Source organism: Pyrus communis, chromosome 16 (genome assembly GCF_041283825.1).
Source record: "Pyrus communis isolate YQ-2024b chromosome 16, ASM4128382v1, whole genome shotgun sequence".
Lineage (NCBI taxonomy): Eukaryota > Viridiplantae > Streptophyta > Magnoliopsida > Rosales > Rosaceae > Pyrus > Pyrus communis.
In genome coordinates, this window is record NC_142580.1 from 10,427,580 (window position 1) to 10,455,429 (window position 27,850).

General features: G+C 36.1%; 3 protein-coding genes across 4 annotated transcripts; 2 read left to right on the forward strand and 1 right to left on the reverse strand.

The window, feature by feature from the left end:
* Positions 1-8,845: 8,845 nt before the first annotated feature.
* LOC137731685 (putative protein phosphatase 2C 40) lies at positions 8,846-12,782 on the forward strand. 2 transcript variants are annotated; one of them, XM_088687787.1, is made up of 5 exons: positions 8,962-9,306; positions 10,323-10,612; positions 10,721-11,504; positions 11,679-11,943; positions 12,442-12,782. In XM_088687787.1, the coding sequence occupies exons 2-5, from the start codon at positions 10,326-10,328 to the stop codon at positions 12,567-12,569; spliced, it is 1,464 nt and encodes a 487-aa protein (XP_088543913.1). In that variant the 5' UTR covers positions 8,962-9,306; positions 10,323-10,325; the 3' UTR covers positions 12,570-12,782. The 2 variants fall into 2 exon arrangements, with proteins under 2 accessions (XP_068326969.2, XP_088543913.1); XM_068470868.2 differs by having other exon boundaries at positions 8,846-9,306; positions 10,323-11,504.
* Positions 12,783-18,348: 5,566 nt separating this feature from the next.
* On the reverse strand, positions 18,349-20,437 carry LOC137732484 (uncharacterized). The gene is made up of 7 exons (XM_068471799.2): positions 20,148-20,437; positions 19,992-20,030; positions 19,770-19,823; positions 19,629-19,682; positions 18,865-18,918; positions 18,704-18,775; positions 18,349-18,613 (listed from the first exon to the last, which is right to left on the reverse strand). Exons 1-7 carry the CDS (start codon positions 20,220-20,222, stop codon positions 18,518-18,520), a joined length of 444 nt encoding a protein of 147 aa, XP_068327900.1. The 5' UTR covers positions 20,223-20,437; the 3' UTR covers positions 18,349-18,517.
* A 1,982-nt stretch (positions 20,438-22,419) lies between these two features.
* LOC137731686 (vesicle-associated membrane protein 724) lies at positions 22,420-25,902 on the forward strand. The gene is made up of 5 exons (XM_068470870.2): positions 22,420-22,721; positions 23,948-24,089; positions 24,195-24,315; positions 25,389-25,451; positions 25,543-25,902. Exons 1-5 carry the CDS (start codon positions 22,532-22,534, stop codon positions 25,690-25,692), a joined length of 666 nt encoding a protein of 221 aa, XP_068326971.1. The 5' UTR covers positions 22,420-22,531; the 3' UTR covers positions 25,693-25,902.
* The last annotated feature ends 1,948 nt before the right edge of the window (positions 25,903-27,850 follow it).

A 27,850-nucleotide genomic window follows, 5' to 3' on the forward strand; every position in this document is an offset into this window, starting at 1 on the left:
TTTCTTTCCCGAGAGAACCTGCAAGGTAAGCGGACGATTTTTCCATCCGCAAGGCAGTGGTCAACCTGCCGATACAGGCGTCATCGCCGTTGCCGATTCCGGCATCAAATTCGTAGCTGAAGATGTGCGGTGCAAAGACGGCATAGTAAGTAATCAAATTGTTGATGACTTGATATTATTCTTCCTTAATCTTCAAATGTTTGCTAAGAAAATAAAAAAGAGAAAATTAGGTTCACATCCTTTTTTTTGTTACTCCATTAATTAAAATCCTATTCATTTTCTATTTTTGATCAAGGTCTTTGGATATTAATAACATCATTAATTATTTGAATAATAAAATATTTTTTATTTTTAAATATATTCTTTTAGTGTTAAAAATGTTACAATTAGTATATTTATGTTAATGGCTAAAGTTTTTATCATATATTTTTATTTTTAGTTTGTACCTATTTTTAATTTGCAAATATTTTTTAATTTGTATCAATTTTCTTTTCATTTTTAATTTGTACCCATATATTAGTTTCTTTTTTTGCCCATATTTTTTAAAGTTTTATTTGTGTTTGTACCCATATGTATACCGTCACGTGACATTTTATATTTAATCAATGATAGAAAAATTACATATGGTATATTTATGTTTTATGCCTAAACTTTGTATCATATATTTATATTTTTAGTTTGTACCCACTTTTAATTTGCAACATTTTCTTTTTTAAATTTGTAGTATTTTCTTTTTAGTTTTATTTTGTACCCATGTATTAATTTCTTTTAGCGCCTATATTTTTAAAAATTCATTTGTACTCATAATTTTTAATCTTTTATCTGTACCCTCATTTATTTATGGGGCTTTTAGATCCAGGTCCAAAAACATAGATGGTTTTTAGGAGTGAGTCCAATTACCTAATTATATGTATTTATTTTTTTTAATGCTCATTTTATATTTTCTAAAAATATTAAAAATCAATTAAAATCTTCTAATATTATGAATTTTCAACCCCAAAAAATATAATTAATATCTTATAACAAAAAAAATATATATATATTGACATAAATCTATCTGCAAATCATTCTAGCCTAACTCAAGTAATCAATATATGAATGTATATCATACCTATAACTAAGATATGAAACTTAACTAAAAGGTATAAAAAAAACATAATATATCTACAAGCAAGACACATGAATCTTACTTGATTATAAAAAAGAATTTGTAATATAGGTAGATAAATATAATTAACCTGTGATATAGGTTGATTATAAAAATAAAAAATAAAATATGTAAATGGGGTTTAAAACAGGATAAAGAACAAGAAAGAACAAAAATAAATAAATAATCAAAGAGATAATTAGGAAGAAATTTGATTCTTATAAGAAATCTTATCATTTAAGAGATAATTATTGATAATAAAATAATAAGATTTAAGGAATTGGACTTATTTTAATAAATTGAACTATTCCTACTATTGGCTCAAAAAATTGGATCTATATCAAGTTTCCTCTTTATTTATAATGTACCCATTCTTCTTTATTAATGTACCACTTTGTTATATGTGAAATGTACCAATTTTTTTAACACTATGGATACATTCTTTTGCTATTTATTATTTCTTATTTTTACATAGTTTTTATCCATTTATTCAATCAAAATGTTTGAATTTTTTTATTGTAACCGTTTCTAATAGTATTATAATGAGGGATTTTAAATTTATAGGATTATAAATCTTATAAAATGTCAAAACTATAAAAATATTAATATTAATATTAATATAATGAGGTGTACAAAGTCAAGAAACCTTGATCAAACTTTGAATACTATTAAGATTTTAATAAAAAAAAGTTAAGAATTAGGAACTGCATTCAAAGTATTCCAATAAAAAAATTATGTTTTTTTATTAGTGTTTCACGGTTTCACCCAATTTTGACTAGGTTTTCCACTACGGTTTCGTTGAGAGTTCCGGCGAGGAATCGGAGTCCGAAATTCAGAAAGGTAAAGCGGTGGTGGTGTGTGTGGATGAGTCAAGCAAAAGCTAATTACGCATATACTCGCAGAAATCGACTCATTTGATTGCTTAAGTTTATCATTTAAGTTGCTGTGCTTGTTCTTTGATTAAACTATTATTGTACAACGAACTCCAAGTTCGATTTTCGGCCAAAATACTCCGAAGCTTGTTTGCTTACTCGTTGTTTCATATTTCATATTTTGATGATTGATTGTGGAGTTGTTTTTGTGCAGGCTTCACTCGGCCGGGCATTTGCTGGATGCATACATGTACGAGAAATGCGTGATTGGGTGATTTAGAGCCAACCAAAGGCTACCATTTCCCTCCGGGGTATGATTACTTCTGCTTTATTGCTTTAAGCCTATATTATTAGAAGGTGTCGGCATTTTTCTTGTTGCAAAATCTTCTGTTAGCATCAGGGAACTGAACTTATTAGTTGGCAAGAACCTTCTTTTTAATTGTTTCCTCAATCCTCGTTCATTGGCGAGTGTGTTTCTTAATTTAGAATAAGCAGAAAGGCACGATCACTCTGAGTTTAGATATGGTAAACGTGAGCTGTCCAAGAAATTTTTCACATAACAGCACAATGATCCTTCCTTTTGATTGTAGGAAGTGGTAACAGCCCACTCTTACTTCAACTTTCCACGAGTCAATTTATCTGTGGCAAACAGCACAATGATCGTTCCTCCTGAGCCTTAAAGTGAAAACTTATTACCATCCCGTAAGTGAATTTGGATCGATATATTTAGACGGCCAAATCAGAGTCACACATGTAAACACAAGGATTTGAGTGTAGCCTAGCCCACCCCCACCGAATTGGCTTAGGCAGCAGCTGCCTTGTGTAGGCCTCCAAACCTCCTCCATAAAGTCTCCGGTATGTTATGTGGTCCTTGTGGAAAGGGTTGTGTCTCCCGATATAAGCCACCAAATAAATATGCTACTTAGAGCCAATTAGGTCAAAAGTGTTCCTCTGAATTGGGGACCTATTGAGTGTCAGCATATATTGCTGGAGCTTTTACCCCTAAATAGATAAAAGAACCCGCTGTGGCATAAGTGATCGCACATGCTTCAGATTGAAGCAACATATCCTTCACCAGTTTTTCTCAAATTCATATGAGTTCATTATCGGCCTTAGTATTCTGAGATGTGAACAGTTTTTTTTTTTTTTTTTCTTTTAGACACGATGTTGTTGTTCGCATATCCTTCTGATTTGGTACTTATAAATTTATAATGTACTTATTTCCAGGCCATAAGCGGAATATAAAAGCACAGTTCCGCAAAAAGATATAGCAAGTAAGCAAAAGGAGTTGAAGGTAGAAGCTAATGCATTAATATCCAGAGGAGGAAAAGTGAGTTGCAATATTTATCTGATCAGAATTTGCATGCTTGGTATGGTATATTAGGCCATCTCTAACCGAGAGCTGGCCAGATGGCTCGTTTTAGCCCTCTGGCCCTTCAAGATATTAATATTTTAATGAATAATATAGGGTCATATTTGCCTCTATCTCCAACCGAGGGCCAAAGGGCCATAAGGCTTGTTTTAGCCATATCACAAAAAACCGTCTCCAATCGAGGGCCAAAGGGCCAAACATAATTTATTATTTTAAAACTACAACTTAAATTCAAATCCAACGGCTAAGTAACATCAACTAGCCGTTGGATTTGAACCAAATTTTGTAAAATAGAAGTTATAGGAAAAAAAATAGAATTTAAAAAAAAAAAATATGAAACAAATTTTGTAAAATAGAAGTTATAGAAAAAAATAGAAAAAACAAAGTTTTAAATTCATTAAAAAAAAAAATGAATACAACAGCTAGTTGACTCAGCTAGCCGTTGTATTCAAATTTGTAATACTATTTGTGTCAATTGCAAGTAATCAAAATTATTCCTGTGTAGCCGTTACTATTCGTGTCGGTTATAAATCCGACAGTTTTAAGCAAAATTCTGGCCAACCCAGGGATGGCTGGCTGGTTGGAAGGGGCCAGCCCTTTGGTCTTTTGGCCCTTTCAGAATTCGTGGGGCCCACGAGCCCTCTGGCCTAGCCCTCGGTTGGAGACGGTTTTTGGGCTATTTTCGACCCTCTGGCCCTCTGGACCCTTCGGTTGAAGATGACCTTAGATCTAATACGTTACCATAGTTTTCTTAGATTTCTGTTGCCTTGTTACCATAAGAAGAAGCATGTAAGTTATGTGGTGATTACCTTACCAATTATATTGCAAAGGTTATTCTAGACCTGTTTCAAATACATTCTCATATCGGACCGTTAGGGTGCGTTTGATATACCAGACTATCTTAGACTGGACTACCTTTAGAGACTAAGCTGGACTGGCTTAGACTAAACTAAACTAAACTAGACTAACTTAGTGAAGCGTTTGGTGCAATGTCGGACTAAAAAACTGGATAAAATAACAAATTATAATATTATATTATTTAATATATATCTAATAATATTTTATTATTAATTCAACTTTTTTTTCCCAAAACATTCGAACACGCACTTCTACCTCTCTCTAGAGAGTTCTTTACTTTTGTTCCACTTTGGTTCTGTCCCCAATACTTCTTTTCCTCCCATCTTTTTCTTACAAAAAGCTTCAAAACCAAGTTTCCTGCAAAATCATCGCCAAGGCTACCTTCTCCTCCCTCTTTGTCTCTTAATCTCTCCTTGTCCCCAACTTTCTCCCTTTCTCTATCCATTTCTCTCCGGAATTTTCTGGAGAAAAGGGAACCTTTATGGGAATTTTCGAAAATAAGGTAGAATTTTTCTACTGAGATTGTTGATATTATTGTTTTGCCTTTTTTTTTCTTTCTTTTTTTTTTTCGGATTTTGGTGGTTGGATTTTGAGATTTAGGTTGTGAGTGGGTTTGGGTTTCAAATCTGGGCATGGGAGGGCAAATGGAGTTGCCCAGAAGCATGCTTGCAAACTTGTAGCTTTCATACGACATGCAGACAATTTTGAAAACGGGACTAGCTATCCCATAGTTTTTGAGGGGTTTCGCTAAGACTGGCTAATCCCATGGTTAGTCGAGGCGAGTGAATGTTAGTGTCATTAAAGTTAGTCCCAGCGGGTACCAAACACGAGATTGGACTAACCCTTAGTCCAGTCCAATCCAATGAGAGTTAGAGAGGGCAAACAAACACCCCCTTAAAGTTTTAGTACTTAAAATATTCCAGTACTAACTATTAATTGCATTTACTTTTTTGCATCTCTAGTCTCTTGCAGGCAGTGGCGGATCCAGGAAATAATATTGAGGGGGTTAGTAAGAATAGGCATGCACAGCGCACAATTTTTTTTTACCAGAAATAACATGCATATCACCATTTCAACGAGTCTTGGTAGACCTAAAGTCATTTGGAAAGGCATACTACACACCTGTTAATGCCTCATGTGCGTGGGTAACTAACATGTTTCAAGGCTGCTCCTATATGAATGTTTAATAAAGAAACAGACTTATCTTGAACACACTAATAATGTTTGATATCATTGCATCTCAATAATATATTTGTCCAAGAATGATGATGCTTTTTTAGTCACTGAGATCACCATTTCATTCACTCTTCTTTCAGACATTTTATCAAATAATTGGAGTGCATATATAAAGCTAACTCTAATCTTCAAAAAGGTAGCACTTAAGACCATCTCCAACCAAAGGATCCAGAGGGCCGAAAACCATCTTCAACCTAGGGCTAGGCCAAAGGGCTCGTGGGCCCCACTGGACAAAAAAATGCCAAATGGCCAACTGGTTAGCCCAACTCAGCCAGCCAGCCAGCCTCATGCTGGCCAAACTTTTCATTATTCTAGTTGGTTATATCCGACAACATTGTATTTATTACTGTCGGTTATAGCCAACAGGAATGGTATGCCTTTTATTTTTTATTTTTTATAAATTCTATTTTTTTTCTCATAACTTCCTAAGCCATTATACAACATTAAATTAAATTAAGTAATATGAAACAATATGAAACAACACTAAATTTAAATAATGAATTATGTTTGGCCCTATGACCCTTTGGCCTTCGATTGGAGACGGTTTTTTGTGACAAGGTTAAAACGCGTCCTATGGCCCTTTGCTCGGTTGGAGATGAAGGCAAATATGATCATGTACTGTTCATTAAAATATTAATATCTCGGAAGACCAGAGGGCTAAAACAAGCCCTTTGGCTCTTGTTCGGTTGGAGATGACCTAAGGTACCCATGAACATTCACTGAAGTTCAAAGGGTCAGCATCCAAAATATCCATAGACGTTTACCCAAATTCGGAGGGTTAGCTGCCCCACTGCCCCTCAATGCATCTGCCACTGTTTGCAGGATAGCATTCCTCGCATTGTGAAGCTAGGGGACAGTGACAGTATAGGCTGCCCGTGTGGTGGTACCCGTGTTTCTGATATATCAGAGATCAAGAGTATTATGGTCGTACCCATGTTTCTGTTATATCAGAGATCAAGAGTATTATGGTAAGAATCGATTTGCTTTGATGTTCTTATGCACTGATTGATGTCTCAAATTTTTCTCAAATTTAGGAGCATGAAATGAATGTTTAAAGCAAGAATATGTTGGTCTACTCTTATTTCAAGTGAGTTATTTTATTACTTGTTCAGGTTACTGAAATATGGACATAGAAAGGACCGCCAAAGGTCTTTTACAATATCGGGTGACTCAGGTTCTCAATCTTTGTGTAATATTTGATACAAAGATCTGGATCATTGTGTAAAATTTGACAATTTATATAACTTTTATCATAGCGTGTTCTTGTAAACCTATAAATCTTTTCGGGTTTTTTACAATTCCGTCGAAAGCGAAGCAATGATTGTAATTTGTTTGTATTGTGTGCGTGTATTTAGTATTTTTTTAAATAGTTCCGTTTAATTAGTATATTTGGAATCCATTGACACTCCACAAGCATAGACAAGGAGAGCAGTTTGTCTCGCACGAACAAGTCGAAAGCGTCGCCATCCTCATTTGGATTCCCTGGTTTCAAGTTTCGATTAAGATTCGAAATTCTTATCGGGCAGCTGGAAATCGCCAATGCCATTCCTGTGGCGTGTCCTAGGAGATGTACTTGTGTGGTCCGCAGGCCGTATCAGAAAATGCTTGGAAAGAATCGCTTCAAGTTTCACAATCTTCCTACATTTTGGATACACTTACAAAATCATTGGAAATGTACAAAAATTTGGATTACACTTTGTTTTTCCATTTGGGTGCTTAAAACTTTCGTTTTCATTGACAAACAATAACATTGTAGAAATTATATAAATTTATTTAAATTATAAGAACGAAGATTCAAATTTAAATATCGAAATGTAGCACGTTCTTTTAGTTAGCTTGGCTGAACTCGTAAATATGGTCAAAATGTTTGTGTTGGCTTCAACTTTTCTTTGAAACGTGGCTTCTCGTTAGGACTTTGACCAGGTCAAATCCATTGAAAAACGTGGAAGGTTGATTGGGGAAGTTTGAAGCCATCTCTCGGTCATTGACTATCGCATCTGATGACCTATTTAACTCAGCCAAAATCGATCATCTGATGGAGACATTGGTTGAGTAACCGTCTTGGAGTATCTTCAATGAGAGTTCTTACTTAAGACTCATACCATCATCTTTAAGGATTCATTAAGGAGTTTTAGAGGAATATTCGATTCCCTAAAAGAATATTATTTACAAAGAAAATTTCTTATAATATAATCCCTAAATATAGGAACTAAAAAAATATTATTTATTTTATTGAAATATTGTAACTATTGATAAAAATAAAAATCTATTTCTAACATTGATTTTTTAAGAATTAAAAAAAAAAGGCAAATGAGAAGTTGCCCCACTTGGTTGGGTTCAAAAAACAAGGAAAAAAAACATAAAGAGTAGCACCATTCCCACTCAAAATTAATATGAAGTCCATTATTTGAGTATTTATATATAGTCCTCATATTTGAGAATTCTTTTGATGTATGTAGCTAGTCCCTATGTATTTAGATACTTTGAGGACTTCGATTCCGGCCCATTAGAAGTGATTTGTACCTATATTTAAGGACTATACGATTGTAAAAACTCCATTTAAGGTCTTCATTGGAGATGTTCTTAGGCAAATTGGTTAGAGTTGCGTCCTTATTTCTCGAAATCCAAATCAATTTCTTTTTTCATAGTTTAGATTAATTTTTTTTGTTTTTTTTGGTGAAATAGGATAAATGAATTTTATGTGGACTGTTTTATTGTTTGTTAACAAAAAATTAACATACAGATCTCATAAAGAAGCTTGTGGTATATCCTGACTTTAAAATGAGCTAGACTCCTCTCTATCTAAACTTTTATTAACCAAAACAAATTAATATGAAGATAATCAATTATTTTCAAATTAAGAAATTGAAATGAGCTTTATCCGTGGAATTAAATTGTTAATTTGAAAAATTATAATAACATAACAAAATACCACGCATGTACTTTGGATGTGATCCGTGGGCTAGGCCAACTAAAACATTATATGAATAACATCTTACTTACAACCGCAACAAGTGGTCCAGTAGTAAGGACGCGGATTACGATTATTTAATAAATAAAAAATGTGGGAGGTCCCGGCATTTATGTTCCAAATTGATGAGTCTGCTTGACTTTGATCCCGGCCTCGGAAATGATGTATAATCATGACTTGCTAAGCTTGATTAAGTTGGTTAAAGTAACGTGCTTCCTTTTTGCACTCAAATTTGAATTCTCTTCCTCGTAATTTAAACAAAAATTTAGGGTAATTTATCCTAAACCCTAAGCCCTAAAACCCACTTCTCTGTTCAGTGTAAATAATATCATTAATTAAAAAAAAGAAAAAGGAATAATATAATAAGCATAATACAATTGATGAATGGCAGAGTTCAAATGGAACTGGGAAAACGGCATTACCGGTAAGAGCACGAATAGACAAAAAGCCAAAATGCCAGCCAAACAAATTCCGCTAATTTCAGCAAAGCCCCTTCCTCACCATCCATTCCCTCCATTCCATTTCCTTCTCCCTCCCCATCGCACCTCCAACTCCACCTCCCCCTCCCCCCTTTGATGTACCACCCAGATACAGATTCTCCACTCCACTCACACCTCTCTCTCTTTCTCTCGAAGTCTCTCTTTTTCTCTCAGATCTGCTGTTTGCTTGCTTTTCTGCTTTTTCTTTCCAAAGTCATACCCTTTATCACTCCCTCTTACCACCCAACAACGCATCACTCTTTTTATACATACACCTTTACACATATATATGTTGTATAACACTAGCCGCATTCTGGGGTTGTTTCCATTGCTCTTCTGGGGGCCTCTTTGTTGAAGGACAACTGGGCCAGGTGGGTTTTCAATCCCAACTCCATTTCTTCTTGTGTTTCTTTGATAAATGTATGAATACGTGAATTACAATTCACAAATAGTTATTGGGTTTTGCTTGAACCATATTTTCTATCTTTCTGAACCTTTTATTTGATTGAGTTTGCTTGTTGTTTCACCCTGTTGGGTTTTTTTTATTGCTTCTGCAATTAAAAGAATCACTTTTGGAACCGTATGTTTATTGCCAAGTGTTGATTTTTCGATGGAGTAATAAGGATATAAGTATATTATGATTGCTTTTGTTCTTTTTTGAATTGTCATAATTTCTGTATTTTCTAATTTCCTTAACCTCCAAGTTTGGTTCATTCTCTTTTTTCACACGACGATATTCTATTCTAAACAATTCTAATGTAAGGGAGGGGGATTCAAACTTGGATGCAACGGACCAGTCCCACTGCCTGGTTCCAACCTTTTAGTTTCCTTCTGTTTTCTTTAATCATCTAGTTTATGCAAGGGGACGGAGTTTCAAACTATGGCCTTCGTGCAACGTTAAATGTTCTTGATCACTAGAGCTGTTAGCCCCCATAAGCTCCATGTTTAGTTGTTCAACTCAATTTATTTTCTTGTTGTGAATAAGCATTTAAATTATTAGTATTGATCATTGAACTTGGAGATCTATGCATTCTTGTGGCTTATAGCTTGGAAAATTCACTTACGGTGTTTCACACATCCACACAAAGGCACACACTTTTTACATCATCGTCATAGATAAAAGAATTTGAAGTTAAGAAGCTGTATTTTTATTGTTTTTCTTTTGTAGTTATATTAACGGATCTTCAAGTTTTCCAATGTATCACCATTTAAAACTATAACAACGCACTTCGGAAAACAGTGGTTCAGTTATGAATTATAAGTTCATGTTATTTGGAGAAAATTTGGTATTTGTGCAATAAAGATGGCCAAAATCAATTCCAAGTTGTTACATTGCAAACGTTTGAGTTAATGAATAACCTAGATGTTTGTATGTTTTCATCTGTAGATCATGCTAGGAGAAACTATGGTTAAACCTGAAGGAGAGCTAAAAGTAAGCTTTGGCTATCAATGCAATAGCAACAGAGGCAGTTTTTGTGAGGATTCCGATGAATATGAAATCCCGCCTGAATTCCGAAGGAACAGTAGTTTCTCTTGCTTGTCTGGTGCTGCCTTAAGTGCAAATGCCACTCTGGCAAACACAAATATCTGCAATGGTTTGATAGGGGCAGAAATACTTCCTAGTTGGGACTCTCCTAATTCATTTCGTAGAGTTCCCTCTTCACCGTCTATGTCAAGGTTGGATATATTATCATCTTCTTTTCAGAGTAGTATATCGAACTTAAGTTGCAGTCCATCTACACCTGATTCTGATTCTTACTTAATGAAATCCACGAGTCCTTCCAGAAATGATAGTTTTCTTAGTGGCATGGAAGTGCAAGTGGCAGGTGGAGCTGCTGGTGAAGACAGGGTCCAAGCTGTTTGTTCTGAAGAAAATGGGTGGCTCTTTTGTGCAATTTATGACGGTTTCAATGGAAGAGACGCAGCTGATTTTCTGGCTGGGACACTGTATGAAACCATCATATTTCACTTTAATTCATTAGACTGGGAATCAAGTCAGGAATCCATCAAAGCTTCTAATGATCTAGATATAGATGAGTCCCTTCCATATATAGGAGATGATAGTACTATTAGTGGAGAAAGATTTTCATCCGGAATTTATGCACACAAGGATTCAAGTTTTGACAATACCTCTAAGAATGCTCCATGTGCAAAAGTAAAAACATTAACTGATTCGTTTAGGCATGGGGTGCTTGATAGCCTCCAACAAGCTCTTAGTCAGGCCGAGAATGATTTTCTATGCATGGTTGACCAGGAAATGGTGGATCGCCCAGATTTAGTTTCCGTTGGGTGTTGTGTTTTAGTTGCACTTCTACATGGAAAGGATTTGTATACACTTAATTTAGGTGACAGCCGAGCTGTATTGGCAACATATGGTGATGGTTATTTAATGAGTGGGAGTGATAGGTTAAAGGCTATCCAGCTCACTGATAGTCATACAGTTGATGATGAAAGTGAGAGAATGCGAGTTTTGTGTGAACATCCTGACGATCCCATGACCGTTGTGGCTGGAAAAGTAAAGGGGAAATTGAAGGTCACTCGAGCTTTTGGAGTTGGTTACTTGAAAAAGGTGGTTACTCTTACTGTTTAACAATTATGCACCAACACCAAGTAGGATAAAAAGAAGTTTTTTAGATAAACTGACACTATCTGGTGTGTTTATGTCTTATGCCCCTTCGTTGTTATCAATATATTTTCAATTAGTGGTGATTACTGATTCTATTTTCTTTTCACTTTTGCGCAGAAAAAACTGAATGATGCATTGATGGGAATTCTTCAAGTTCGTAACCTCATAAGCCCACCATATGTTTCCACTCAACCAGCGTTGAATGTGCACAGAATATCAAAATCTGATTGCTTTGTAGTACTTGGTAGTGATGGCCTGTTTGACTTTTTTACCAATGACGAGGCAGTAAAGCTTGTCCACTCCTATATCTTGAGCAACCCCTCTGGCGATCCAGCTAAGTTTCTGCTCGAGCAGCTTGTAGTAAGAGCAGCCAATTCTGCAGGTAGAGTTTTTTTTTATATATCATGTGCTCTTAGTTCTCTCACTTTCGTTTTCTCTGCTTTCAGATGCCGCTTCTATGGTGTATGTGGTATTATTATCATACGACCTCTTGCATTTGTTGAAAGATAACAGATCTTTTAGTTTAAAATAAGTTGTCTCAATTTTATTTGGTGCTGTTTGTTAACTTCTCATGTAATGTCCTCCTAATCGTACGTAGTAAATACCTTTTGGTAGGAAACTTCCAGTTTTGACACAGATTTCTTCCTGAAACCATATTTGATCGAAACATTTTAAGACCAGATTTAACTTAGATGATATTTGACACCAATATGCATACGTCCACCACACCACACCTGAAGGCATGCATTCACATTTGCTTCCAAAATTTGGTATTCTGAAGTCTTCCAAAAGTAAATACCAATACAGGGTTGGTTACATTTAGTCTTTTGGCATAGTTTTCGTTTGCCAGGTCTTTAAGCACATTATTCGTTCGTTGCAGGTTTCAGCATGGAAGAACTCATGAACATTCCAGCAGGAAGGCGGAGGAAGTATCACGATGATGTAACTGTAATTGTGATTATGCTCGGTACAGATCAGCGCACGACAAAGGCGTCAACGTGCGTGTAAGACTATTTTTCATGTGTGATAGAATGATTGATATTTTTGGCAGTCCAGGGTGTTAGGTTTCAAATTGTATATAGTGGATGTCAGATATACTTTGCTTCTGCTCTGCGATAATGTTTATAGTTTACCAAATTTGCTTGGCAAAAGACTGCTTAATTGCATTCATCTGCAGGCTTGTTCAAGAAGGGCAAATAAATTATATTATTTTTTCTGCAATTTTGGCAATTTTTATTAGATTCCAACATCAAACAACAAAGCCTTATCCCACTAAATAAAGTGGGGTTGGCTGATGAATCCTAGAACGCCAGTGCAGTCGGTTTTGCACCAAGTTCTCCGTTAGCTCCAACTATGCTATGTCTTTTCTTATGAGATTATAATAATCTTTTTCTCCCTCGTGAATGGTACGATAGACATTCCTTGTACCCTTACAAAACGGGGAGCTTTCTTGTTGGCTGGGTTGCCCCTTTATACTCTTATCAATCATATCGATTTTTGTTTGGTTTATTCTTTTGCTGATAGTTAATTATTTCAAAGAACATTTTCTGGCATTCAACCAAAAACAAAGAAAAGAATATTTTCTGGCAGATACTGATGAATAAAGAAGGGATGCTCTATTGTTGACCTGAGCTTTTTCTAAAGAATGTCAATTGCAGTTTCATATGGGACCAAAGGGAATCAATATATTGATTGTATTCTATTCTTTCCAAACTTCACAAAGAGACCTACAAGCCATTCGAGAATACTTTTGTAGGAAGCACTTGTATACATGGCCACTTTCAATAAAAATGCTTTAATTAGATTTAAGCAGGCTAAAATTTCTGTGAAAAATTCTAGCGCATCTTGAAAAAACATTTGTAAGCACTTCTTAAAAAATCACATTATTATAATTCGGAGCCACTTGTAACTGTTACCAAAGGCTCTTTGGATTATTATTTGAAAGCATTTTTAGGTCTTGCAAAAGCATGCCTAAACAATTAAGCATAAATGATTCTTTGTTCATAAACACCATTAGTTCTAACCTTTCAAGACTAAATGCATTATGTTGATGGACTTCCAAACTTCCCCACTTGTTTCCATTATAATTTTCTCCTATTTCCTCCTCACTACAATCGAAAATTCTACTACGATGCGGTATAAATAAGCAAAATTTTTTTTATCATACATAATTTCCAACAAAATTTTGTTAAAGATTCATTCTCTTCATAAAAAATAGAAGGTAGAACCAATAAAAATTTCTTTTTTGATTCATTCCTATACATTAGCCATTAGATCTTTATTTTTGACATCTCAAATGAAACACATTAGGGTTTTCATCGCTGAAAACCTTTAGATTCTCCAAATGTGTCGCCTTCACCCAATCAGCCTTTTAATGACCAGTTGGTGCACGAGTACAATGATGATGGAACATAACAATGACAAGAACCCATCGGGTACAAGTTGACAGGTCATCAAAAGGAGGGGAGTCCTAGGTCAGGGGGAGCTCCAAAGTATCACTGTAATTGTGGACAATCCAAGAATAATAAAAGATTTGAGGGCAACAAAATGTTCGTCGAGAGTAATGCTGCCACTTCGAAACCAAAGACGAAATACGAGGAAGATTGGGACGTTAAAGCATCCTTCGCTATGGAGGGCCAGGAGTTCCCTCTCACAACAACAAGTCTGGAACAGATTGACTACGAGAATGATTGGTTGTGGATTCAGGTTGCTCAAACCACATGACAAGTGATGAGGAAAAAGTTACAAAACCTGATTGAGTAAAAAGGAGGCCGCTTGGTGGTGACAACCAACGACTTGAGGTTACCGATTGCTCATATCAGTAATACAGTAATAGTGCCTCGGTACAACATTAACCATGTGTCACGATTCCCAAGAGCTTCAAATAGTTGGTCCATGATCGTACTGCTTTGATGCCAATTGTTGGGAAAATTAGAGTACACAACTCTAATATAAGTGTTTGAAAGACAAAACAAGTAAGAAAACTACTCATATTACACTCATTCCGACACATAAACTCTAAAATAGTCACATTCCTCCCTTCGATCCGCGCTCATTTCTAGCTTCTGGCTTGTTGCTTGCTTCTTACTTGGTTCTTACTATAGCAGTCATCTCATATATCTCTACTAATTAATAAAACACTCATTGTCAACCAAAACCCTTTGAAATTATCAGTTTAACCTTCTAATTAAAACAGAACATGAATAAGAAATATGGCAGAAATGTAATTTCACACAACCAAATTTTGCTGTTCATTTTTTTTTCAAAGCCTCACCTACATGTAATCCTAACATATCTCTAATTAAAAATAAAAAATAATAATTTAGAAATGAAAAATAAAAAATAAAAACTTCCCACTCACATTCTCTATCACTCTCTGCATCTTTCTCGCCAAAATCCTCTTCAACCGTTCTAACCACCCCACCTCCTTCATCCCCTTCTCCCACCCCACCTGCCTCTAACCCACCTGCAAATTATGTAGGCTATTTCTCTCCTCCAACCCTAATCGCCCTTCGCCAAACCCACCCCCCAACAACTTCTCCCACATCCTCTACGTTTTCCCCCATGACCCCTATTTCGCCGCCCCTGCCCCTTTGACCCACGAATCCTAGACTGGAGACCCTCTCACCATGAATGGGCATCTAATGTTTTGAAGGTATGAGTCTCATTATTTAGTTTCTGCATCTTATGCGAGGTTAGAGGAAGAAATTTTTAAGCATTTAAAATCCCTTGCAATACGTTCGATGTGTCATTGAAATACATATATTAATCATGATTTATCACTCCTCAATTACTTATTTTGTTGCATTCGATTGCTTTTACTTTGTTATAGGGCTTGGTTTCATCCAAGTAGAGTTCCACATTATACAATCTTATTCTGGAGTTATGTAGAAGTTTTTACACAGACAGATTGGGCCGGTGTTGATCTTCAGCAGCGGGTGCACATAAGCTGTCGAACGTGTACTGCTGAGATCAACTGGATCCACAGTTTGAAATCATCCTGCAATAAATTTTTTGATGAGGGTCTGAACGTCAAGGTTTCCAGTGACAACTACAAATAATATTGCCCATCTTACCGTGAGATATCAATTGCTTTTTTTTTTTTTCTTTCTCCCCCCTTTTTTCCAATGAATCATATCATAAACAAGGCCAAAAGGCAGATGATACACGGAAAGCCGGCAACCGGCAAGCAAAGGTACACAGCCATGAGGACAGAGAAAACAAACGACACCGCCACAACAAGCAAGAATGTCACCTTATCCTCACACAAAATAAACTAAGTCGGGGGGCAAGGTAAACCGTCTTTGTTTAGAATTCTTGCAAACGAAGATGAGGGCCTATTTATCCAGATAATGTCACGCATCTCCGGAACCTGGGACGACACAACAAAATCCGCTGCTTCATTTCCCGATCTTGGAATCCAAGACCATCTGCATGTATGCAGTGAGGCACCAATGTCAACCACATAGGTCAGCATGGCGAAAGCCTCCCAAGTCGCTTGGTTAATAGACTCCTTTAACCAAGTGATGATAGGCATCAGATTCCACAACAACCTGGGTCAAATTCTCCTACCGAGCTAGAAGACAACCCTCAAGCATAGAGATAGCCTCAGCAGCCGTCGCACTTGATGCAGATACCTCTCTCCTCTTGATCCCAAAACATCGTCCAGAGGAGTCCCGAATCACCACTCCAATCATTGCTTGTTGAACTTTGTAAATATGAATTACGTGAAAGTAAGATGCTCAAAATTCGAAAATCCAATAATTTTATAAAACATTCGTAACTTTGTTTTGCTGCGAGTCAATCGCTGTGGTGTAAACACCTGCAGTAAAATTAGTAGTCAAAGAAATAAAAATCCAGTGACTAGATTGTCAAAAATAAAAATTACAGTGAGCAAAGTTGAAATCGAGGAGAAACACAGTGGTTAAAATGTATTTTACTAAAAAAAGTTAGTTAATTAATTTTTTACCATCTTTGTTTACAGATTTAGCCTTTCAAACAGTTGTTGTTTTGCACTAATGTTGTGGTTTAGTGCTATTTTTCTTAATTTGTAGATGAGAGGTGGTAGGTTTGACTCGCATAATAGTGAGTGCTATACCAAATTATTATTGTTACTTTATTGTGTGACTTGGTTGAACTCTAATACAAAGTATCATTGTATAAAAACCAGTGTTAGACAATTAATGATATTTTTTAAGTGTGACGGTTGCTATTGGTTATTATTAATTTGGACATTATAATAAGAGTAATGCTAAAGAGACTACATATTTATACCAGATTATAATGAGAATAATGAATAAATTGACATATTTTATATTGTACAGATCCAATATTTATTTTTAATAATAAAATAATCATTAAGTGAACTGATAGTATCATACGATGGTGTGATAATCACACTTAAAGGGTGAAGATCAAATTGGATTAAGGTGGAACTTAATCCAAAACAGCATCTTAACGCAAACTACAAGCTTTGTGGATCACAATTCACATTTGCGAGAGGTCTCAATGATCGATCTGTTGCTTCCCAATGCATATTGAATTCAAGTTCTGGCCTTTCCCTCTCAAACAACCATAACCTCAAGAAAATAAAAATAAAAATAAATAAATAGTAAATTAGTTTGGCTTTTGGAGTGGTATGTGCAGTACGAAGAGGGCAGTATATATACAACAAATTTGGATAGAACAATACTTGGCTATTTAAAGATGAGTATGAGTTCCTACTAAAAAATTTTAGTGTTTTAATCATAGAGCTTTGTGCTTATGATTAGAACCTTTCATACTATGAATCACACTGTAAAAATCATCTATGCAAAAAATAAATTAAAGCTAAGGTCGTTTAGTCAATCTATTTTAGCAACTATACAAACGGTTCGTAATGCTTTTACCAATATCGTTAATTTGTTTTCAAACAATTTGATGACTAAACGACATTATTTTTAGTTGATTTTTTGTAGAGGTGATATTTATAGGGAGATTTATAATTTGAACGGTTCTGATTATAAATACGAAATCTATAACTTGATAACGAACATTTTTGAGAAATTTTGAGTAGGAGTTCCTACTGATGAGTAGCCAAGTATTGTTCATTTGGATATATACACAGAACCCCCAAAGTAATAAATAGAAACTTTCCCACTTCATATATTAAATTTTAGCTTGCTTGATGAGCATTTAGCCTAGCTGAGGACATGGACAACTCATTTCAGTCAAATACAGATCCTTTAACCACCACCATAAGAGTTGCCACCAGCACCTTCAACAACCCTATCGACCCGAACTTGGACCCGACAGCCAAGGGCCCAAAACTGTGGATATCTTGATGAGATGGATGTTCCTACAACACTTATTACGTCTCATCACTCAATTGATTGTAGGTATAATTAAGTTCTTTCTAGATGTGTGTTAGAGATTTCACATTGGAGAATGAAAACTCTGCGTTAGCGCATGAAGAAGAGAGCCTCATATCTTTAAAGAACCAAATCGAAAAACCATGAGATGGTACCGGCACGTGGTGTACATTTATATGCTGCACCAGAAGATAATCCGATGGTAAGCACCTTGCCGATGGCCCAATCTCCGTGACAGGATAACACGAGCAATGTCGTCCTCTGGATCGTTTCTCTAAGACATACATTTTGATAGGAAAATGTTTAATCAGAATAATATATTAAACATTCCTAAAACAAGGGAGTAATCATCTCACATTGGATGTATATTAATAACGGGGAAGCACAAATGAGAGCAGAGAAGAAAAACTGATAGAAAGCGGCTTAAACTGAGGATATAAAAGCAAAATTCTACATAATTTATTCAGAGAAGAGTTGTGCGTTAAGCAAGTCAACATGGTTGTGGCAAATTCTAACTAAACCACCATAACAAATTACAGATTCACGAAGAATCAGATTTTGCTCAGGAATGAACGCGTGCCATGCATGCTCAGGGGAAAAATCAATCTAGCTTTCAGCTTCTTTGGCTTCATCCACCTCGGTTGAAACATTTGATTCTTCGGTATCTTGGGCTTCTTTTTTCTCTCCTGAGACATCCTGCAGCTGCAGAAATTAATAAGACGTTAATCCAGCTCTTATACTAACTTTTTTAACTCAGAAAGACACACCCACAAGCAGTGTATGAGAACAAACCCCCAAGTTTCTAAGACTAGTTGTAACATCCTCTTGCTGCTGCTGAAGAGTGGTCCTCAGTTCTTGAAATTCCTATTTTCAGTTCAATGACTTATGTTAGCGTAAACGATCACATTTCAAAATGAAATTTGACAAAGATTGATCGCTGGAGCACAACTTACAGATCGAAGTTGATCCACTTCAGTGTTGAGGGATTTCTTGAGTTCTGAAAGCTCCTGCATTAAGGAAGAGAGTTGCATCAAGAGTTGAACATGGTCAAAACTTGCAAGAAGAAAGCAATACAAGTATGAGCAAAGTTTTAGCTCCAATCCAATCAGAAGAGAGACTCGATATAACGAAAAAACACATTCAACAAAGCTTACTCGTATTTACTATTTGCATCCAAGTTTGAAGCACAACCCAATTTCTGTACTTTTGGCCATTTCAATCACCTTCTATACATCAGAAACGTGTGATTTATAGATATCAAGTATCAATGGGAAACACCAACAGTTGTGGTTTTGTCCGAGTTTCAGAATATGAACAAAGGAAATGGTTTGTTGAACTAACTTGTAAGTGTTCTCAACAGGTTAAAAGTTGAATCACACCGATTCGACACCCGCCCCACCCTCTCTCTCTATGCACGCCTAAACACAACACAAAACATCATCAACTAAGATAATAAACGTAAGAATTCCAAAAGCTAATTATTAAAATGCATTAAAAAAAAAAAAACTTTTGGTAAACTTTGATTCAGTGATCAAAGAAAGACCTCAATTGAATTAACTCTCCGACTAAATCATCTTACTTTCCAACGAAGAGGCACCCAATTCGTACATTAACCACACATACATTAGCAAAAACAAATCATCCCACCAAGATTAACTATAAACTGAATCCAAATGCATGCTGCTCAAGTATATAAAAAAATTATATAAACACTTACGTCGCGATAGACTTTCACTTGAGTGTCTAACTTTAACCTCCAACTTTGCAAATCCTAATTACCCAGATCAGTAAACAGGAAAATTAGGCACAAACACCATTCCATGATCGGATGAGAGAAAGTAGTGGTCAGTTGTTTAACCTGCTTCAACCCTTGAATTCTAACAAGTAGCTCAGACCTCGATTCATTCAATTCCTATTAACAAACATAACATCGTGACCAAATTAAAAACAGCTTTAAACATAACATCGTAACAATCTGGGTTTTTCTAATTCTTTCGGTAAGAATTCTCAAAACCCTAAACAAAATACATAAAAATAAAAATAAAATAAAATAAAATTTGCAACAAGAATAAAAGGTTACCGCAAGCTTGGAGCCAATCGGAGTCGCATTCTCCTTACTCTGCAATCACACAGAATTATTGTTCCAAGTTCATAACATTTTAAAAAGATACATAAAAAAGAAAATACAGAATAAAGAGAAATAAATGGGAAGATAAAAAAAGAGGAGCCGCCGTACGGAGGAGAGTGGAGGAGCAGGGGCAGGGAGAGGAGTGGAGGGAATCGAGGGATCAGAAGAGTTGGCGGCGGCCATTTGGGATTGGGACCAGATCAGATGACGAGTTCTGATTTTCTGATGTTTGTTTGTGTTGTGTGTTGTTTGAATTTTGGGGGTTTCAGTTCAGTCGGACTTGGAGGAACAGGAGGAGGAGCGGAAGTTCAAATTTCGAATTTTGAGTGTTTGTTGGGTCGGCAGGCACTTGGCGGAGTGGGACTTTGAGATTGCCGCATGTAAATGTAGTGAGTTTTGTGATCGACTTTTGAAAGTGTGTGTTTACCAAAACGGTAAGATAGTTGAATTGTTTTCGTGACACTTTAATGAAAAGCCTTATGTACTGTTTATTTTAACGAAAAATTATATTTTTACATTAAAAAAATCAATCATGGTATTATTTACTTTACCCTTTATTTGGTCTATATCGTTAAAATTGAAAGTTTTCAAGCTATTTTCATTAATTTTCCTTTGTTTTTACTATTCATTTTGAACTGTAATTGTTTTTTGTGTAACTCAATTTGTTGTTGATATCATTGTTGCTTTATATTTCCTACGAGATTTTTAATAACTCTCGTCTTGCCACGTGTCAAGCAAAGCAACATTTTTCCTTATCGACCAATTTGTCTTCTCACCCATTTTTCTTTGGAAACAAAAGGCTTTGGAAAGTAGAAAAACTCATTCATTTTGCATATCCTTGCAGATTTGATATTTTGTAGTAGACTAGTAGTGTATTGATGCTTTTTTTATTTATTAGGCTATCATTTTGGAGTGTAGATGTAGTACTTAACGACAAATGTGTTTTTATGTTTTAAAGTAATATTTATGTGGCAATGTGGCATGTGCAAATTAAAGAAGAAAAAAAATATTTTTCTTAACGGGTCGGTTTATTTTACCTGTTGGGTAAAGTAACATGACCTGTTAAAATAACGGGTGTGACACGACACAACCCAATAAGATAACAGGTGTTACACAAAAACGATATGAAACACAGAAAACATGACCCGTTTGCCAGGCATACACTCGAGCCACATTTGGTGGGTTTTGGGCAATTTTCTTGCCCTTGCCCTTGCCATCCAAGGATGGGTGGACTTTTCTTAGCATTCAATAACTTTGACTGTTTTTGTTTGGTTATTTCTCGAGCTTATTTATTGATTTTCACACTAATGCTACCCCTTTAATTTTATTTTTTTCGCTAAAATTGATTTGTTTAATCTCTTGAAATTGCCAATATCGAGCCATTTCACTCATTTACGTCCATACTGGTAGCCTACAGATTCATACTGTGCCAACTGCAATAGCTCATCTCTGCTAGCATGGTAAGAGATGTTAGACAAATTTAGTTTTTCACATGGTAAGTGAGACTAAAAGAAAGTTTCAAAAGGCAAATGTTAGATGTTATGTTAGCTATTGACGGAGTTCAAACTCATGCTGTCGTGCAAGGGCTTAACACATTTCCACTATTGTGGTAAATGCTACTTACCCAAAATTTAAAATTTTGAATAATGAGGGAAAGGCAACAAACGCTAGGTGTGCATGCAACGATGTCGCGGGCTGTTTTTGATTCGGTAATGGGTTGTGTTTCTGAGAATACTCTCCACTACAGACATGGATAGCGAATTGTGTTGCAGTCCACAGAGTCCACTTGCGCCTAAATAGGGGCATTACCAACAATTCAACTCTTCACCGGTTAAAGCGGAGAGATGCTTTAGACCATCTCCAAAGGAGATGTCAAATTTTAAACCTAAAATTTAAATTTGAAGACTTACATGGCACTTTGGCATCTTTTAAACTTTTAATCTCCAACCGATATGTCAAATTCTAAACATAAAATAATAATTCATATATATTTTCTTTGCATTGAGAATGAAAAGAAACAAAAGGATAATGGTTTAAACCAATAAAAAATTATTAAAAAGCATTTAAAAAAGTTTGAAGGTGCTGTCAAATTTAGCAGCAATGGGGAGAGATGTCAATCCATGTTATGACACATCAGATTTGGCTTCTCGGTTAGAAAACATTAATGCTATCTTTTGTTACCATTATTGCTGATTTGGACATTTTAACATCTCATTTGAAGATACTCTTACGACTTTTAGTCCAGCAATAATCATTTTCTTAAACACACTTTAATCACGCTTAATCATTAAATTAACATCACCGGCGCCAAAACAGCACCTCCGTCAACTAAATTTAATTAAAATAATAAATAGTTCCAGATATTTCAGAGAGGCTCCACTGTTTTAGTGACTTAATTACAAAGAAACAGAACCAACCAGAGCCTTCGATTTGTCTGCTACTGCTGCTTCCACACCTCCGTGCGAGCTAACTCGCCAACTCGAAGCAAGAAAATGAGTCAGGAATCGTTCATCTACAGCTTTGTGGCCAGAGGCACGATGATCCTGGCCGAGTACACTGAGTTCACCGGCAACTTCCCGGCGATTGCGGCGCAGTGTCTCCAGAAACTGCCTTCCTCCAATAACAAGTTCACCTACAACTGCGATCACCACACCTTCAATTTCCTCGTCGAGGACGGATACGGTGCGTGGTTCGATTCTGTTCCAGCTGACTAATCTCTTTGCTTTCTGTTTTGGTTTGATTTTCTTTCGTTTTCCCGGGAAACAAACAGTACGGGAGCTTGAATTGCATGCGGGAGTAGCTGGATCTAATGTGAAACAGAGAAATGTGAGGATTTATGATCTGTTTTACTTGGTTTGTATTGGGAAGTTGGAAATTAGTGAGCTTTTTGAACTGGGGTTTGCTTGGTTTTCGGAGATTTTGGTAAAGTTTGAGTTTTTAGCTGTTTGGTTGCTGAGAAAATCTGTGGAAAAAGGAAAGAAGTTCGAATTTTTAGTCTTGTTTTGTTGTGGTTTTCAACAATTTAGAAGACATGGCATTTAGCTCAATTGACTAGGCTTGGAAATCAGGTGAGTTTTGGTGAGTAGAGTAGGTTGAATTGTTGAAAAGGAAGGAACTTGATGATATTTGCATAAATATTAGATGAAGAAGAAGGAAGTACTTTAAATACCATTTGAATAATAGTAAATGTGATCAACGCTCTTCGGCATTGAGATGCTGAAAATTCATTCAACTGGTGTTTTGATGCATTACACCATTCATCATTTTCGTTCATTTAGTAGTGGAACCTGTACCTCCGCATTACACCATGCACTTCCTTAGGATGCAACCCAGAATTTAATTGACTGCCCCTTATTTTGGATCCCTCACTTTATGAAAATAGGTAGCTATTATATGACTCAATCAAATTTAGAATCAGTTCGGGGAGGCTCGTAGCTTAGTTGGTAAGAGTACATACACTGAGAGTTGGACTCTCAAATCTAGGCTTTTGGCCTTCCTTAAACTAAAAAGGCAAAATGTTGTATCAGTTCTAGCCTTGTGCATATTAGTTGGCCCTTGAGATTACCTGTGAGCTCAACTAAGCAAAGCACAAGCTTGGGGTTGAGCCATTTCAACATCCTTATTTTTCTTTTATTATGTTTCATGCTAATACTGTTTGCACACAAATGTTCGGTTCAATAAATGTTGTGTGTGACTTTAAATTATATCAGTATTAAGACTAGACAGTATGCTGGAGATAGTCTTAGCTTCTGTATGAAATGGATGTTAACGAATTAGTGGTACAATCTGTTATGTTCTGTAGTCTGTTGATGCATCTATGTGTGTGCCCAAATCAACATAATTTCAATCTGTGAAATATCTTTTGGGGAAGGTCAAACCTGTTATCTCGTGTTCTATGGAATTTGCAGCATACTGTGTTGTTGCCAAAGACTCTGTTGGCAAGCAGATATCGATTGCATTTTTAGAACGAGTGAGAGCTGACTTCAAAAAAAGATATGGGGGTGGTAAAGCAGATACGGCTATTGCCAAAAGTCTTAACAAGGAATTTGGGTATGTTCATTCATGAATCATGATAGGTTATGCTCAAGTAACCCTATGCTTTTGAGAATTTTTTTTTTGTTCAAATGGAAACTAAGATGAATTTGAAAATTACAGACCAATAATGAAAGAGCACATGAAGTATATAATTGATCATGCAGAAGAGATTGAAAAGCTATTGAAAGTGAAGGCGCAAGTTTCAGAAGTTAAAAGTATAATGTTAGAGAATATTGACAAGGTACAGTGTCTGTTCTCAGATATAGTGCGTGGATTCAATGTTAAAGTACGAATGCTTTTAGTTATTGATATACCGTCTGCATCTAAATGCAGTTCTTTCTGTTTTGTTTTTTTGTGCTAGTACACGTAAGGCCTTAACCAAGTAAGTTGTTGAACTTAACCCTTCAAAAATATATGAAGCACCGTATATAAACTACACATATATTAGATTGGTGACCACACAATGGGTGAAAATCTAAGCAACCATCTTCTCTCTCTATTCGTCTCCGACTCCTTCCATCACTGGGTATCTAATGACTAGCAGTTATTTGTAGTAGAAAGAGATGTGACCTCATAGTGGTGGTGTCGAATGGCTTCATCATTAATGTGTGACACCTATTCATGGTGGTGGCGGTGGTCATAAAAAATGGCAGATCCATAGCTTTAGAGAGTAAAAATGCACGGAGAATCTTTTGAAGATATAAAGAAACAAGGTGACCTTGTTGGTTTGTTTGTCTCTCTCTTTGAGTGTGATTTTGTAGTTCACAGGTGCCATAGGCTGTTAGACTGGGGTACGGGGGCTTCTGTCATGATTTACATTGCTGGCTGTGGTGCTATACATATTATCACTCTGTTATGTCAGCTCTTTGAAGTTTACTCGACTATATATAATTCTTATAGTCGTATGGGAGGTCCATGTGTTTGTACTATACTCTAGTGGTGGTTGGAGTACTTTACTTGTTTGCAAACTAGGTACCCCCATGCTACTAGCATTTGTACGAATTCATGGTTCCTTCTACTAGGCATATCCTTCTCATTGTACAACTTACCACAATTAGTAAATTGAGACTCTTGGTTGTCCATCCCAATAAACACTTAAAACAGAAAAGAGTTTCCCGTCACAACTTTGGTTATTCATTCTAGTGAGATTAGTACAATATGGCTTCTTTTTTCGCAGTCTTCATCTGGGATATATAAACCAGTCAGAGTCAACATCTGGGATGTATAAACCTTGCATTATATGATCCATTGCACCAATTAACCAGGCCGTAGATGTTGCATTTCATGCTTATTCCACCTACACATGCTTTTCAGGCTATTGATAGAGGGGAAAACCTGACTGTTCTTGTTGACAAGACTGAAGATCTTCGTTCTCAGGTAAGTGGAGGCAAGTGCAACCCTGCCGTTTTACCTGTCATATGTATTAAACTCTTAGGTGCTGAATAAGTTTGCTTGTTGCATTTTTCAGGCCCAAGATTACAAAAATAAGGGGACACAAATGAGAAGGAAAATGTGGTATCAAAACATGAAGATAAAGTTGGTCGTTTTCGGAATCCTCCTACTTCTGATCTTGGTAATCTGGCTTTCTATTTGTCATGGATTTGACTGCACGAACTAGTAGTATTTAGGCGCAAAGCAATTGCTTTCAAATTATACGATACATGAGCTTCAATTCAACAGATAGTGTTGAACATGGAGGGAGAGGGAGAGGCGGGATGGGGACGGGCGAGGGGATAGAGTGAGAGAGGATTCTTACATTTGTCTTTATCGAATTGTTTACTAGATTTTATTTGAATATAGCAACTATGCAGACAAGGTTTTGGTGATTTATTTTTTCTTTTCTGAATCTTACATGATTGATTAGATCAGGAGATTCCTGATATGTCCCCAAAGAAACTTTTCTGAAGATGCTATACAATTCGATTCGATTTTGGTTTGCAATTCGTTTGGGTTAGTTTTACGTGGGTTATAAGACGTTACGACGTTCAGAGAGTTGGGAAAAGTTAGATTATAAAGAATTTTCTGAACTATCAGAGGCAATGTATGATACTAGATGCTCATATGCTATCAAATGATTTCTTTCTATGCATGTGTTGGAAACAATCTGTGCTAGGCAAGACAAATACTGTCCTCAGGTAGTGTTTTTAGTTTTGATACAAGCAAAAGGGAATCAAACATAGGTCCTCGAGGACACGAGTAAATGTCGTAAACCATTTGAGCTACAAATTCTTCGTATTTTTCAGCTAATGTCAAATGATGCTCTAATGAGTACCGAGATTATGCTTAGCTATAAGTTGACGGTTTAAATGTGTAATTGTGAGAGACTATTGTACACCCAATTCAAACCAAAACAAATGAAATTTTATGAACAATCTTGTTCTCTTAGATATCGGGGTTTAAGAAATTCGTGGTCTCCCACCGTTCGATCTTAATTTAATGGTTGACGATCATTTAATTTCTGTTGTTTTACTTTTTCATCCACGGTTGGATTAAAATCAAACGGTGAGTGACTACGATTTTCCTTACACCATGGTGTATACGAGAAACGTGAACAGTCTAAACTTGTGCTTAGGTCACTAGTGGTAATTTTCTTTCCAAAAGTGAAGGATATGCTTTTTTCTCATGGTCAATGTATGGATAATATTTTAAGCTTTAACAGCAAAGGTCCAATCATTCACCCCCCCTCCTCCTCTCTCTCTCTCCCCCGAGACATGCCAAAGGGCAAAACCACCAAATTTAGTGATATCCCTCTTGTCAATTAACAATAACAAGTCGGAAAGATTTTAGGACTCGTTTGACAATGTCTTATGAGAATATTTTTAGAAAATGAAAACAAGCAATTGAATTTGCATTTTAGTGATCGTATGGACATTATAGCTTTAATTGGGAAACATTTGTAGAGATGAACAATGAAAACGTATTCGGTACCATTTCGGCTTGAATTTTTAGTTCTCATATTTTGTCCCACATATAAAGGAAAAAGTAAGTGGAAAAAAATGTAGGAAATGAAAACTAAAAATTGAAAACAATTTGAAATTATTTTCACCCACAGGTTTTTATTTTCATGTAATTTCATTCACTTCTGCCTCTTTCTCTCTACTTCCGCTTATCCTTCCCCTTTTCTCATTTCTTCCATTCTTTCTATCCCGAAAAATAAAAATTAAAAGCGAACTGGTCATCAAATCAGCCCTAACGTTTCAATAGGCTTTCCCTCTACTCTTACCTCCCATAGTCATCTATCGGTGCACTTCCCACTCATTATTTTTACTTTCCTAAAGTTTTAATAATCATTTAGAAGCATCAGAAGTTATGGCCTGCCAAATTTACTGAACAATATGCACTGACCTTTAAGAGTGCTGGAGCCCGAGGGACAGGTGAGTGAACAGGGCTAGAAAGTCCGACGGATTTGGTCCAGCGTGTGGCAACCCGAGGGATAGGCCCGGCCCGAGGAAGAGGCCTGGCACGAGTTGCCAGCCCGAAGGCAACGTGACAGAAGGCTGACGTTAGGACGACGTAAACCACAATATAAAATTAATAAAAATATAAATATTAATAAAAAAATGTAAAAAATTAATAAAAAAATGTAAAAAATTAATAAAAAAAGTAGAAAAATAATAAAAAATAAAAAAACTGTAAAATCCAGCCTTCGAACTCAACGGCTCTCGCCGGAGTTCATTGCCGAGGCTAATGATACACCCACAAATAAATGGGAGAGATCCAATCCCTCATCCGCCGTAGCTACCGTCGCACCCCACACCACCTTCGCCCTCACCCAG